A 14,245-nucleotide genomic window follows, 5' to 3' on the forward strand; every position below is an offset into this window, starting at 1 on the left:
CACATGTAACAATCTTAACCCCCCATTTAGAGTGCTCTAGATTTAGTTTATATGATCCAGAGCATCTACAATAAATAAAACTTGATATTCTTAAACTGGAACATTAATGCCAAAAAAAGCAACTTTAAATAAGGAGTATGATTCTAAAATATACATATATAGTTTTTAATAATTGCATCAATTTTCATTTATATATAATAATTTTGATTTAAAAAATGCAAGTTTTACTTGATCCACCACAAACATACATAAATACTTTTGACCATGATTGCAATGAGATATTGATACTTGATTCATGCAAAATAAGCATATAGAGTAAGTGCTAACAAATATTTAAATAAAGACCAAAGCCAACTCTGAAATAAATGCTCAAGAAACATATATGCTATGAATCAATGTAGGGAGAAATCTATCACTTGGCCATTACTATCACCATTATTGGGAAGTTGGAAATTATAATAGAATAACCTTAGTGAGTATGCTTTCTTCCAAAACTTGCAAATAAGGCTTTTATATAACTATGTATTTGTGTGTAATCTCTATTAAACTAAAATCCACCACCTTTCAGAAACCATGACTAGAATTATCATAAGCTTCATCAAGTTTATCTAGGACCATAGCCACAAAATCTATAATAAATTTCCTAGTATGCTTTCAGCTAAAAAGGCATAAGCTATTAGCATTCTATCCTGGATTCTATAAACATGTGATTAGCCCATGATGCCCCATTTTTCTCCTAGGGGAAACTAACTATTCCACCCAGAAGAGTTCCTTTTAAAAAAGTAGAAAAGTATCCACTCCTAACTCTTGAGCTTCACATTAGTAGTAAACAGTAATAGCTCATATGCATATTCCAAGTCATAAATAAATGAGATGAAAAAATAAACAATCACAATACAATTTCCAAGAACATTTAAGAAAAAATATTGATGATATATTGAATCATAAATGCTCACTAAACATGAACACAATAAACAAAATTTGCCACAATCAAGAGTCAAAGAGTACCTGGATATGAATAAATGTGTCATAGTAAAAGGTAAGTGAGTAGCATGAGCTAAATAATTTGCAAGAGGACACTACAAAAGGAAAGCCACTATGTAAAAACTGAAAAATGAATATACCAATCATCACATCAAGTCATCTCACAAACATTCTTAACTCAAAATTAGAACTATAAATCCAAAATAATTTAAATGCTTGTGAGGAAATTGAGAATATAAAATGTTAAAAAACATTAAAAAAAGAACAAAAAAAAAGCTTGAAATTACTTCAAATTGAGGCTACTATAATAGTAGCAAGATGGATGCTATTGCAAGGATTTGGCAGCAAGCAACCATTAAGATCCATGAGCTAGTATGATTTTAGACTTGTAATTCTAGCAATTTAAAATGGTCCCAACTACAAAGTTTAGGATGATATGGAGTCCCAAAGTCAATGAGTTTCACCAAGTCACCCTCTTGGATGCTCACCATGCATATGAGTTTATTGAAAAAGATTATGTTATGGAAAGTTGCAACACTTCAAGACTCTTCCAATGTGTAAAAGTTGATCATAACGATATTCAAATTGGTCCATCATGCTTATGGTAGAAGGTATAGTAGATGTTATAAAAGTCAATAGTTCTAGTTGAATTGGAAGAACTACTTCCATACTATAGAGAAAATCAAATTGCATAGCTAGACCACAAAAATATTAAATAATTGTTGCAGTTAGGTATGTAGTTAACCATTTTGTGGATAATGTTTTTAAAAATTTGATTTATCGACTCAGCTCCCTATGGATAATAAGTATTGGAGTGAGTGTGGTGAACACACAAACTAAAGAGTTCTTGTACAACTTCCCCCATGAAATGAGAGTTGCAATCTAACAAGAAATGTCGAGGGATTTGAAAACTGCAATATATATTATTGTCTAGGAAGTTAATAGTAGCTCTCTAGTTTGTGGAGACAATAAAGATAAAACCCATTTTATACACACTACAATGATGTATAGGTATTTATATCCCATAGGAACAATGGGTTCTATATATTCTAGAAACTAATATGCAAAGGGACCCTCTATTAGCCTTGAATGATATGCTTTTTAAATTGCTAGTATGGTAGGCATACTTTGTAGCATTCATGAACAAAGGTGGCTAATATTAATTAATTTGTATCACATATTTTTTTGTGAGTCCTCGAATGATATGCTTTATTGTTGCTTGGAGAACTTTGCATTTCTCACACATAAAGAGATGAGAGAGTGATTCGCCTTAAAAAACCTAGAAGATGTTGGCATGCCAAGGGTGAACCACATTGATATAATAGAGTTGATCATCTGGGAGTGTCTCTAAGGCATTATCAAAATCATGAGTGTTATTGTCATTTAAAATTGAAAAACTAAGGCTACTAGGATTGAATTATTAAAACTTTTCCACTTTGATTTCGAAATAAAATTTGGATAGCTAGAGAATATAATGAGCATAACAGCTTTGTCATATGGGTTTGCCTAGTAAGTACATCAAGAGATTCACTAAAGTATGAATTATTAACCTCTTTGGCAAAAAACAATAGTGAAAGTGATGAAAAGTGTAGACAATAACTATAGTATAACAATCCAACTCTGTTTATTAAACTAAAAGAGATGAGAAGTCATTGCTAAAATAATAGATAACATGTATCACATTTTTATCACTAGTTTGATAGATATCAATTGAACACATTGTATCTAAGAGGTAAATGAAAATATGAAATCCTTAAGTAAAACTTGGAAGTTGAAGTACTAATGTTGCAAATAAAGCCTTTTTCAAGGCATTAAGGGTAATTGTGAAAGGGGTTGGGTCATCACTACATAATAAACAATGAAATGTCAAAAGTAACTTATTCTAAACTCTCGATTTATGCTTTTCTAGAAGTCATCTAAAGAGGCTTAACCTTAAATATCCCAAGACCCTTAACCGATTGAAAAGGGGGTGCACTCTTATTCATAGGCTTTTTTCTTCTATATTTAAACTTTTATAGATCATCTCTTGAGTCATTCTCTTTGATTATTTACACTTGCATCACCAATAAATTATAATGGAGTTGGAGAGGTGACAAACTTATTATTGTGAAAGCCAAAGATTAAACATAGAAACAATAGCATAGTTTCCCATGCTAGATATATTTGATTTGCTTTGCAATATTCCTCATCATAATAATAATATTAACAAAATTTACATTAGGGTGGATACCCAATATTAACATTTGTATTGTATCAATAAATTCATAAAAATGAAACTTAATTATAACCCTATATAAGCTCTTAAATTTGGACTTCTCGAGAAGTTATTTAACTCAATACCACTCAAAACTCAATGATGTTTAACCCTAGGTATCCCAAGACCTTTAACCGATTGGAAGAGGGGTGCATTTTTATTCATAAGCTTTTTCTTTTTATATTTGAACTATAATGATTGTATCTCAAGGCATTCTCTTTAATCACTTACATTTTACTTTTGAGCAACATCAACTTATCTAATATCCTTAAACTCAGCCATGACCATTTTATTATTGCCTTTATAAGTCATTTTTTGCTAGTTTTCCAAGAACCTCAAAGAGCTTCTTTGGTTTAAGCAATTTTTTATGTTCTTAAGTGATAGCATGTTGTATATCTTTATCAAGCTTCCTTAGGCACTTCCCTCAAACTTTGTGAGTCAAAACTAAATGCAAAGAATCCACATAAATCCCCATCACATTGTATGTTCACTTGCTCACACTTACAAATATATTATATGAAGTGGCTATAATATTTATAGATAAACTCATGCAGTTACATCTCATAGGTGTTCAACTCAACCATGATGAAATTGGGTGTGTAAATTAACTCAAATTTCTGGGGAAATAACTTTTTGATCTGAGGGTGAAAGAGCAATGCATTGGTTTTGATATTTGTATTATGGTGTTTAATGTGTTAAAAATGTGGAGAGTTCATGAATAAAAGAAAGAAATCTATATACTAAAGTATATAATTGATATATTCCTTATGACTTCCACTACATATTTAATATCAACATCTTAATTAATATCTTGACACACATAAGCTTATTATCCTTTTCTCACAAAAAAGGTTATTTTGGATATTATGATTATATTGAGTTATCTGTTTAAAGTTAAATTACTTATAACATCAAAATCTATAAATGACAATTGAATTACACTCTTTTAGGCATGGCTCTCTTTTTTCTATTTTCTAGACCAAACAAGGTTATGTAAGAGGTCACTAAGTCTCATTACTATGATAATCATCATAAATCTAAATTAAGATCCTTATTTGTGATATACATAAAATATCCACGCATATTCTAGGATATTCCTCAATCATGATTTTTTGCCTTTAAACTTTTCTCTTAATATATTAATAATATAAACCTTTGTTTAAATTTTTAGTGTAAAGTTTGTATGCTCATCAAGAGAAGAGGAACTAAACACAAAAACATTATGTTTTAGAGCTTGAGATGACAATTCTCAAACATCTATTGGAACATTTAGCTAATAAGCTATAGATACAATGTCTCTCAAGTCTTAAATCCCTACATTATTGTTGATAGTCATTTGTGGTATCTTTATTGCAGCCTTATGGTGACACAAAACACTAGAGTAAGCCTATGGACTTCAAATCTTAATTGTTCACTAGTGTAAAATAAAAGTTATACTCTTCCTTAAAATCTATGACATTTAATGCCACCACAACATTTTTTAAATTATTATTCTTGCACAAGAAGTACTTCCCATCCAATTTATAATGCTTTGAGAAGTATAAGAGAAGGTGAGGAAAGATGATGTCTAGGAGATAATTGTACTTTAACCAAGAATAAGTTTCATGCTTGTCATTCTAAAACAATTTAATACTGTTTTATTAGGATTTCTTTCACCTTGTTTCTTAAATTTTTTTGGGATTTTATATATTATAATAGACTTGAAAGAAACTTAAATCTTAAGGTGCATATGAGCAAAAAACACACTACCTCATTTGTAAATAGGCCCTATGGAAATTTAAGTGTTTATCACCATTAAAAGCCTCAAGAGGAGCTTTTTTGGTACACTTTTAATTCATAGATAAATTTAAAGCATCATTATTTTAAAACCTCATGAGAAAGAATTTTTTTCCATATTTCTAAGCTGAAGGGGCATTAAAGACCATTAGCACTCTCTACAATACCTATATCTCTTTTAAGGATAGAATATTGCTATTTCTATAAGGGATTATAGAGTATACTAGTTGCATGTTCGGAAGCACCATCTTTTTCTAGCAGGTTCCATTCTAATTCTAGGGTGGATGATGTGAGTATTGAGGTGGTGAAAATATGTTATATTGTTTGTTATTCCTTTCTCTCTCTCTTCTCTTGGCTAGTATGATTAGTTTCTCTTTCCTCTTCCTTCCAAGACTTTGGTATATTGTTCTAAAACTAGATCTAGAATTATGATTGGTGGTTTTGATTGCTTCCATAGCCTCAATATATTGTACTAAGTGAAAGTGCTCAAAGACCATTATATAAGCTAGCTTTCCAGATAATGTAAAATTTCATCAACCTCATGTATGAGAGGAGCTTAAAGAGTGGACTGAACACTTGGGCTTGATTTGGAATTTGTTATTTCAGACCTACTTAATGATTATAAAGTATGGATGTATCAAAGTGTTATAACAATGAGTAACATGACTAGCTATGAGGGCCATCAAGTATATAACATCTATTTGGCAATAATCTGGATTTCATCATGCCACATCATGGATACACATGACTTTGGCTGTCTACCACTATGGGGCACATCAGATGCCAATAGTGTATATCATATAACCCTCACAAACAACCAATTAGACTAGGACTACTAAACATCCATGACTGTCATTTACAATAGGTTGTACGATACCTTCAGGGAATGGAGATTTTTGGGATCTCTGCTTCAAATAAGGGGATAGCTTATGTTCTTTTTGGTATATTAAAGACATTTTCACGAGCTGCATGCTCTGGTGGTTTAAATTGGAGATAAGATAGGCAAAATTCATTATGATGTAGGTTTGATCAATTGGAAAACAGATTAGGGTCTTGGCGATCAAGTGAAGTATCCTAGGAAGAGTTTCACGATCCTTATAATAGGTGGCTCTAGCTTCATAGAGGAGTCACCCATAGTAGTACAAATTGTTTTGTACTTGTTTTAGTCCCTATACATTTATATTTTATAAATCAGGTTAGAGGGAACAATGCACCATATATGACAATTGCTGGTTGTCAAACATTCACTCATATAAATCAATCGAGAGTTCAAACACTACAGGAGATTCAACCATCCTAGGAGCTAAAAGTCACTGGCATTGTTCCTTTCAAAGAATAAAAAGGATGGAAATCGTGTATGAGAATCATGAAGGAGAATCGATCACGTGGATACCGTCGCTTGGCGTCAATCCAGATCGAGAAGCATGCATTTGGACAAGCCTGTACATCATCCTTGGAATCTCATCCTTGGATCGGTTGTCTTCCTCTTCCTATGGGGATGATTCTTCCATCTGGAGGGATTCCAGTGCTTCATCATCGGTGAACATTGCGAAGCAAACCGTCCTACCGCTGGTGGTGCTCAGGCTTGTAGGCAGCTTGATGTAGATAAGCTATGCTTCTTACCTACATATTTTGGCTATGAAATGATGCGGTGATTTCTATCAGATGGGGAAGCCATTTTTATTCAGCTTATCGATAGAGCGATGCTCACGGACGAGAACGTCTTAGTTGCCAAAAGGTCGCGGATGCGACCACGATTCCCTTGAATTCTCAGGAGTTAATTCATGTCGTCCTCATCCTGGATCTCGAGTCTGGAGCTCTTGATCCACTGGACATTAAGGGGCGGGAGAGGATTTGGAAATGATTGGCAGGGATGGTGTCGTCAAATTCGTGAAATTCTGGCGAAAAACTGGTCGGCTGCTGGGAAATGCGATGCGCCTCCATCGTTTTTCAACTCCAGGGCCACCAAACAACCAACAAGGAGGATTTTTGCAAGGGCCAGCGTCTCCATTACGCTTTCCAGCATCAAAGATTTTCTCTACAGTGGATAGATTTGACAGCGTTTTAGTGATGTTTACAGTTGGGAGACCATAGGAAACGCTCAGAAGTACACAAAAGTTTGTGCCAATTTAAATCTGAATATTTGCCAATGTGGTCCCTTCATCATAACATGCTCCTTTTCTCCTTATTTAGATATTCAACAAGGTTAGAGCTATGGAGCATGCTGCTCGAGCAGAGGGGCTACCGCCATTGTTCTCACTGCAATTCTCGACAAAAGAGAAGATGATCTACAAAACAGGTAACTTAAAGCAAGCGTTAGAATCCAGGGTTGGAGCCGACTAGTTTTGCCACCAGCATGGATGACACGGTATATTTTTACTTTTCAGCATTTCCAGGCCTTTTCTTTTGGTTTTTCTTGTTGCAGCCAACAGATCGTGAAATTGTTTTCTTGCATCGCATCCAAGTACACAGACAAATCCATCACCTTGAAGGTGACTCGTTGGATTTCGTCTACGTCGATGGAGGCATTACAAGCTCGCTCTAAGATTCATAAACATGTTCACTTTTTTCCTTTCGGGAGCAATAGTGATGCTGTGAATTCTACCAGGTTGGGAGGCCTCTCTTGTTCGGCCCGGCCATCGATGGCGAACAAGGCGTGTGAAAGTGCTAGACATGCTCAACCAGGAGCTGAGAAGCACCATGACAATTGCTGGTTGCCCAACACTCGCTCAAATAACCTGATCAAGCGTTCAAACGCCATCCAGCAAGCTCTAGATAACAATCGAGCATTCACTGCTTGCATTCTTTCTGTTCCTGTCAAGAAATATTGTGTGAGAAGAAAACGTGTGATCTTCGATTATCTGGTGGCATCGGCCACACGAAGTTCCGCCTCTCACAATCCTCGAACATGTTGATCCGCCATGGAACTTGAGCGATGATCTTGTCACGTAACCACCGCGAAGCTCACCTGATCGCGCGGCGTGAATCTGTCGAGCTCGTTGAACCACACGACAAGAGGTTGCTGAGCGGCGTGTGCTCTCTCAGCACCGTGCTCACCAGATCATACGGAAGGAGCCCGTCGAACCTCCGGTACCCGGTGACCTCGGCCTCCTGGAACGCGGGGTCTGCGTGCTCGAAATGGTGTCACAGGAATCTCTCCTGGATCTGGATGGCGGCTGAATGGGATCCGCCACGAACATTGCGAAGCAAACCGTCCTGGCGCTGGCCATGGTGCTGCCTTGAGCACCGAAGATCGCTTATGCTACCACGATTCCCCTGCAAACTCCCTGGTAATCCATGTCGGCAGATTCGCACTCTTCCAGGCGCCAAATGGTGTGGAGTTTCGAGAGTTTGCTGCGTGGTGAGGCAATTGAGCGTCTCTGCGAAGATCTCTTGCGAGGGCAGCGCTTTGATCCATTGTCGCCAGCAGGGCAATTTCAAAGCCCAGGGGGCGGGAGAGGGAGGGATGAACAGCAGGGGAATTTCAAAGAAAGTATCTACGCATAGCAAAACATACATCTTAGACCGTATTTGATTATTAAGGGCTAATGTTACTAAAACCACAGGTCAAACCCAACTTATTGTTTTTGAACCAGATGCCACGCTGGCAGGTTGTAGCATAACGGCGGCAGTGGAACACCAAGCACCACCGCTACCGAAATACCCTCCTGTCTATAGGTAGAGACCACACACAAGCGCTCGCTCAAAGTTTCTAGGTCATTCTCTCCCTTGCATCAAGCCAGCGATGGCAATCTCCGAGTCCTCTTCCGAGTCCGACTTGGTTCTTTCGCCCATTCCAGGCTCCGTCTTCGCAACTGCATTTCACGAGCACGCTAGCGACATCGATGGGCAGCTCCTCCTCGACCCGTCGTTCGTCGAATCTGTTTTCGATGGTGATGGGATGCTCATCGATGGTTTCTACACCGATTCTAGCTTCGCTTCATTTCTCGCTCCCACTCCTGCACTGCAGCCGCAAACTCTCTCGTCGCCTCTCAGCCTCAGCGATGAGAGCAGTAGCAGCCAGACTACTCTCGTCGAGGAGAACGGCCAGAACGTTCCTGTCAATCGCCAGCGCAGGCAGCGATCGGCGCGATCGCCCAAGTCGGGCCCGACGGAGAGGATGCTGGAAATCACACCGGACGAGCTCGCTTGCTACTATGCTATGCCCATCACGGAGGCGTCCAAGAAGCTCAAGGTCGGGCTCACGGTCCTCAAGAAGCGGTGCCGCGAGTTTGGGATCCCGCGCTGGCCGCATCGCAAGCTCAAGAGCCTGGATGGCCTCATTCACAATATACAGGTAACCATCGCGAGATCCTTTCTTCAACCCATGGGAAACGATGAAGAAAGGATCATTTCTTCATCCTGATTCCATTGATCCTTCTTTCATGCTTCTTTGATTTTTTTCTCGATTCCATCTTCATCCCTGTATGTTTCTCGATTCCATGGATCCTCTCCATGTTTCTCTTTCATGTTTCTTATTCCATCTATCCTTTTCTTCATTCCTGTATGTTTCTCGATTCCATGGATCTTCTCCATCTTTTGATATGTTTCTCGCGTCTACAGGAGCTTTCCAAAGAGAGCCCGAGCTCGGGGAAGAAGAAATTCGAGGATGCGGTGAGCGAGCTCGAGGTGCAGAAACGGAATATGCAAGCAAACCCCGCGGTTGATCTGTCGGATGACACAAAGAGGCTTCGCCAGGCATGCTTCAAGCAGAGCTACAAGCAGCGCCGACAAGCTCTTGCCAGGCTTGAGGAAGACGACGAAGAATAAACAAAGAGCTTGGGGTGTGTTTTTTTTCTTCTTCGTGGTTCTTTCTCAAGTAGTTATTTCAAATGTCCAAAACGAAACTCTCCGTGTGATGATTGTTAGAATGATTAGCACCAAGAACTACCAAACGAAGACAAGTAGCTACATTCTTGCGCGAAAGGTGACGTTACATTCCTTTCGTTCCGAGAGAGAGGAGATATTTAGGGCACGGAGTTTTAGGGCTCTGTTTTAGGGTTTTGCCGAAACGAGAAAAAGATCCTAGGCCGTATATATTCTTCTTTTAGGGCAGTCAGTGCCAGGGCGAGCGCAAGTAGGCGGCGACACACCGGCAAGCCTCCTGTGCGCTACTCGTTCCCCTCGCGCTCGCTAGCGGCGGCTAGGGTTTCAAGGATGAGTGGCGAACAGGGCGCTGGAGGCGGCGGCAACGGCGGTGGCAAGGAGCAGCAGATTTCGGCCTTCTCGGTGGGGGATTTGGGCGGCGCGTTGCCTGGCGGCACTGGAAGTGAGTGTTCTTGGCTGGAATCCTCGAAATATTTTGCTCATTTTTGCTGTTTGTGGCAGCTTTCACCGCGGCGGACCGCGCGGGGCTCGTCAATGCGCTCAAGGTACGCTGTCCGGCACGGGATTTCTATGGTTGAGAATGGGAATGAAATTTCTTTATCAGGACAAACTCCAATATCTTGCTGGGCAGTCTTCAGGTTATGTGGAATCGCTGAGCCCGAAAGTGAAGAAGCGGGTCCAAGCACTGCAGGATTTGCAGGTTTGTGTTTTCATCGATGGGCTTTCTTTACCAATGGCTCTTTCACACAGAAACAACACGATGAGGTTGAGATGAAGTTTAGAGAGGAGAGGGCGATTTTGGAGGCAAAGTATCAGAAGCTTTATGCTCCCTTCTACGCGAAGGTATACTTTCTCAGTGGAAATGTCGACGAGACTTATTCTGTCCTGGTCACAGCGATTTGAAATTGTCACCGGTGCTGTGGATGTTGACGACAATAAGGGCGAGGCCGAAGCCGAAGCTAAGACCGAAGAAGGTTTGGCTAAGTTCCTTCTTTCACGGGTGTGTTCTTACCTTGTTTCTTCTTTGTCTATTGTAGAGAATGGGGTCCCGGAATTCTGGCTCACGGCTATGAAGTCCAATGAAGTTCTGGGCATGCAAGTGGGTATCTCTTTAGATTCACCACCTGGTTTGCTGACATTTCGATTTTTAGATTACTGAACGAGACGAGGGAGCACTAAAGTTCCTGAAGGAGATTAAGTGGTGCAACTTGGAAAACCCGAAAGGGTTCCGTCTTGATTTTTACTTCGATACCAATCCCTACTTCAGGAATTCAGTGGTAAGTTGTTTTGTGGAATTCGTTCTCCGGCAGTTGATGCTAACAAATGAAGCGAAACAGCTGAGCAAGACGTACCACATGGTGGACGAGGACGAGCCTATCCTTGAGCGTGCTATCGGGTAGGATGTCGTGCTTTTCCTGTTGTTTCCCTGAAACAATGTTACAACAGGACGGAAATCGAGTGGCATGCCGGGAAGAATCTAACTCAGAAGATTTTGAAGAAGAAGCCAAAGAAGGGAGCGAAGAATACCAAGCCGGTCACAAAGACAGAACAGTGTGACAGCTTCTTCAACTTCTTCAGTCCGCCTCTAGTGCCAGACGACGATGACGACATCGATGCGACTGATGTAAGTTTTCGACTACGTACAGCACATAATGCGGATATAACATTTCTCCTTTCCTCTCGTTTCCTTTCTTCGGTTTGACAGGCTGAACAACTGCAGGACTTGATGGAACAGGACTACGAGATTGGGTGAGTGAAAGTGAAAAGTCCGTTTTCTGGTCGTCGCTAAGCTCTGGTGCTATGCAACTACAGATCGACCATCAAGGAGAAGATTATTCCCCACGCAGTTTCGTGGTTCACTGGCGAGGCCTTGCAAGGGGACGAGTATGAAGACGTGGATGACGAGAACGACTCGGAAAGCGATGACGAGGAGGAGGACGATGAGGAGGAGGAGGATGAGGAGGACGAAGAGGAGGAAGACGAAGGAAGCGCACGCAAGGTAGAGTTTTGGTTTTCCTTATTCATCCATAGCTAAGATTCTTTGTCAATGTAGCCGGCGGCTCCTCGGACAAAGGCTGCGGTGAAGAAGCAGGCTAGTGGCGACCAGCCCCCAGAATGCAAGCAACAGTGACACACCGGTTGTCATCCTACTCACAGGCAGTTTGGTATTTCCATTTGTTTTGGAGAGTCATGAAGTTTCTCGAATTTTTGTAGACGGCATCTATGTTTAAGTTCGATGATTTCTCTATGTTTGATGATCCAACTTCATTCAACAATTGCAAGAAACAAAATGGATTGATTGATTCTCAATCTATAGTAAAAACTTCCAAAACGAAGAGATCCACTCTACTCGAACAAGCTAAATCCCATGTCCTGTAAGGCGAGGCAATTCTTTGTGTTAGCGCGCAAGAGATGAGAAGGAAGCAACTTACGTCATCGGATTCCTCTTTCTCTTCTTCCTTTGGTGCTTCCTTGGCAGCCTCGGGGGCGGCGGCGGCGGAGGAGGCAGCGGGGGCAGCGGCCGCCACGGCCCCGCCAGCGCCGCCGCTGGGAACCGACGCAAACTTGTCCCTTCCCTCGGCGATTAGCTCCACAATGTCCTTGCCCTCGAGCTCGCTCATCAGATGCGAGAGCTTGGTCTCATCGGCCTCGGCTCCCACTGCGTTGGATCGTAAGATTCGTATTACCTATCGATCGATGGCTTACCTGATGAGAGGATCCCCTTGATGTCGTCCGAGGAGGGGCACTCGTTCCCGCCCAACACCGCGAGGAGATACGCCGCAATCAGCTTCATTGTTACCGGACGCCGCCTTCTTCCTTCTTGGAACCCTAAAACCTAGATGGAAGGTTTAGGGTTCGAATCTCAAGGGCAGTGTATCTGATGTGGCAAGTGGCGTGGCATTTTTCTTGCTGATGTGGCAAACACGTCTGCGAGTGACGTGCCATTCGCACGTGTCTTACCACGTGACAGTGCGAGGAAGTGTGGGTCGGTCGCCGGCCAATCGAGTGCTGGTTGGGGCCGGCATGCCACGTGTCATGCTGTCTTTGTCTTTTGCTGTTTGAGACAACTTGTCGCTTGTGCTTTGATCTTCTTTCTTCGCTCGCAATCAGCTAAAGTTATCTAATGGAATGAAGCTTGGCTTGAGGAGAAAAAAATGTAGGGCTGGGCGGTTCTCTAATGCACTTTGCTATGATTCTACAAATCTAGAAAACGATAGATATCATGCAACCAAGCAAGATCGAAAAAAAAATCCCCCAACATTGTTACCAAAGTTGATTTCTCTCTCCCCCATGCTTGAAAAGTTTCTCGAGATGGATGGGATTGACTCCTGGCCTATGGATCGTTCTTGTCACTTCCATACACCTATAGTCTCAAGGCGTAAGATTCCCTGGGAATATAACACGTCTTGTTTAAGCAAGAAAAATCACTCACACTGTCGGTTGTAAAGGCATGCTGTCGGTTTTTGGGAGCGGGGGATCATTCATGGGTGGCATGAACCCTAAACTAGAAATATCTGCCATCTTTATGATGATTGTGAGAAGCTTCTTCCTTCAATCCCATGGAGACGCAAAGCCCCCCAAGGTGATAGATACGTACACGAATACACCTGAGAATCTCAAAGGAATACTTATACAGCGAGAGAGACGCCTGTGGGCCACGGGATTTATGGACCTCTTTGATGTGTGCATTATAACCAACCCACCACCCAATTGATATGAATGGACACATTATGGCTAAGCTTTGGTTGCTTTTCAGTTGGTACGGAAAACCTTTGATCAAATGCTTCCTTTTTGTTTGGGAGTGTTAAAATTCACAAGGTTGGTTTGGTTGGTATTTCATGGATGGGCCACTTGACATATCATGGGGCCCATTCTCCGTCACGCGCAGCGTTTGGAGGACCCACGTTTCAACGGGGTGGCCAGTTTTACGTGTACGGTACATATGGGAATATGCACGGGAATCTTTTCTTGTTTTCTCCTTTTCTTTTGGCGTGTGGAGCCCAAATGTTATGGCATGATTCCCCCCCTCTCTCTTTCCCATTCTTGGAGCTAGCTAGATCGAAGTTGTGGAGAAAAGTTGGTATCCACAGACTTTATAAGAAGGTTGTGGAGAAAGGGGCGCACAAAGCAGCGTTGGAAAATATAATGTTCTTTTGATCTCCGCCGCGTTGTCCAACAGTCAAGTTGCTGCCCCCTTTTTTTGCCCTTATTTTTTTCTTAAAAGATTTCCATCTATTTAAATCCTTTAGCGCCCGAAAAAGCATAGAATGGAAACATTGGATGAATGAATCGGAATATTGTTGTTGACTAATAGAAGGACTTGTTTCTTGTATATTGACAGGGGCCAACTTGGCAGTGAATGAGTGCCATGGATCTGATCATTTCATATCGCGTAAGGTAATT

General features: G+C 40.9%; 3 protein-coding genes across 4 annotated transcripts; 2 read left to right on the forward strand and 1 right to left on the reverse strand.

The window, feature by feature from the left end:
* The first annotated feature begins 8,759 nt into the window (after window positions 1-8,759).
* Window positions 8,760-9,784, forward strand: LOC112343460 (protein RKD2-like). Its single transcript, XM_024667182.1, has 2 exons — window positions 8,760-9,311; window positions 9,578-9,784. Exons 1-2 carry the CDS (start codon window positions 8,760-8,762, stop codon window positions 9,782-9,784), a joined length of 759 nt encoding a protein of 252 aa, XP_024522950.1.
* Window positions 9,785-10,036: 252 nt separating this feature from the next.
* LOC9663152 (nucleosome assembly protein 1;1) lies at window positions 10,037-12,089 on the forward strand. Of its 2 annotated transcripts, XM_002960126.2 has the most exons (12): window positions 10,037-10,283; window positions 10,343-10,386; window positions 10,446-10,541; window positions 10,592-10,684; window positions 10,737-10,815; window positions 10,879-10,940; window positions 10,993-11,118; window positions 11,179-11,237; window positions 11,288-11,465; window positions 11,547-11,590; window positions 11,654-11,840; window positions 11,895-12,089. In XM_002960126.2, the coding sequence occupies exons 1-12, from the start codon at window positions 10,172-10,174 to the stop codon at window positions 11,970-11,972; spliced, it is 1,158 nt and encodes a 385-aa protein (XP_002960172.2). In that variant the 5' UTR covers window positions 10,037-10,171; the 3' UTR covers window positions 11,973-12,089. The 2 variants fall into 2 exon arrangements, with proteins under 2 accessions (XP_002960172.2, XP_024529994.1); XM_024674226.1 differs by having other exon boundaries at window positions 10,737-10,940.
* A 2-nt stretch (window positions 12,090-12,091) lies between these two features.
* LOC9633576 (60S acidic ribosomal protein P2A) lies at window positions 12,092-12,696 on the reverse strand. The gene is made up of 3 exons (XM_002960797.2): window positions 12,548-12,696; window positions 12,274-12,500; window positions 12,092-12,214 (listed from the first exon to the last, which is right to left on the reverse strand). Exons 1-3 carry the CDS (start codon window positions 12,633-12,635, stop codon window positions 12,188-12,190), a joined length of 342 nt encoding a protein of 113 aa, XP_002960843.1. The 5' UTR covers window positions 12,636-12,696; the 3' UTR covers window positions 12,092-12,187.
* Window positions 12,697-14,245: the final 1,549 nt, after the last annotated feature.

This window comes from Selaginella moellendorffii, unplaced genomic scaffold (genome assembly GCF_000143415.4).
Source record: "Selaginella moellendorffii unplaced genomic scaffold, v1.0 SELMOscaffold_0, whole genome shotgun sequence".
Classification (NCBI taxonomy): Eukaryota; Viridiplantae; Streptophyta; class Lycopodiopsida; order Selaginellales; family Selaginellaceae; genus Selaginella; species Selaginella moellendorffii.

Excerpts from the sequence above, each read along its gene's own strand:
- LOC112343460 (XM_024667182.1), top strand. The coding sequence starts at position 8,760 with ATGGCAATCTCCGAGTCCTCTTCCGAGTCCGACTTGGTTCTTTCGCCC. Across the intron at positions 9,312-9,577 it reads GCCTCATTCACAATATACAG|GAGCTTTCCAAAGAGAGCCC; the intron begins GTAACCATCGCG and ends TCGCGTCTACAG.
- LOC9663152 (XM_024674226.1), top strand. The coding sequence starts at position 10,172 with ATGAGTGGCGAACAGGGCGCTGGAGGCGGCGGCAACGGCGGTGGCAAG. Across the intron at positions 11,238-11,287 it reads ATCCTTGAGCGTGCTATCGG|GACGGAAATCGAGTGGCATG; the intron begins GTAGGATGTCGT and ends ATGTTACAACAG. Across the intron at positions 11,591-11,653 it reads GAACAGGACTACGAGATTGG|ATCGACCATCAAGGAGAAGA; the intron begins GTGAGTGAAAGT and ends ATGCAACTACAG.
- LOC9633576 (XM_002960797.2), bottom strand. The coding sequence starts at position 12,635 with ATGAAGCTGATTGCGGCGTATCTCCTCGCGGTGTTGGGCGGGAACGAG. Across the intron at positions 12,501-12,547 it reads CAAGGGGATCCTCTCATCAG|TGGGAGCCGAGGCCGATGAG; the intron begins GTAAGCCATCGA and ends GATCCAACGCAG. Across the intron at positions 12,215-12,273 it reads AGAAAGAGGAATCCGATGAC|GACATGGGATTTAGCTTGTT; the intron begins GTAAGTTGCTTC and ends CTCGCCTTACAG.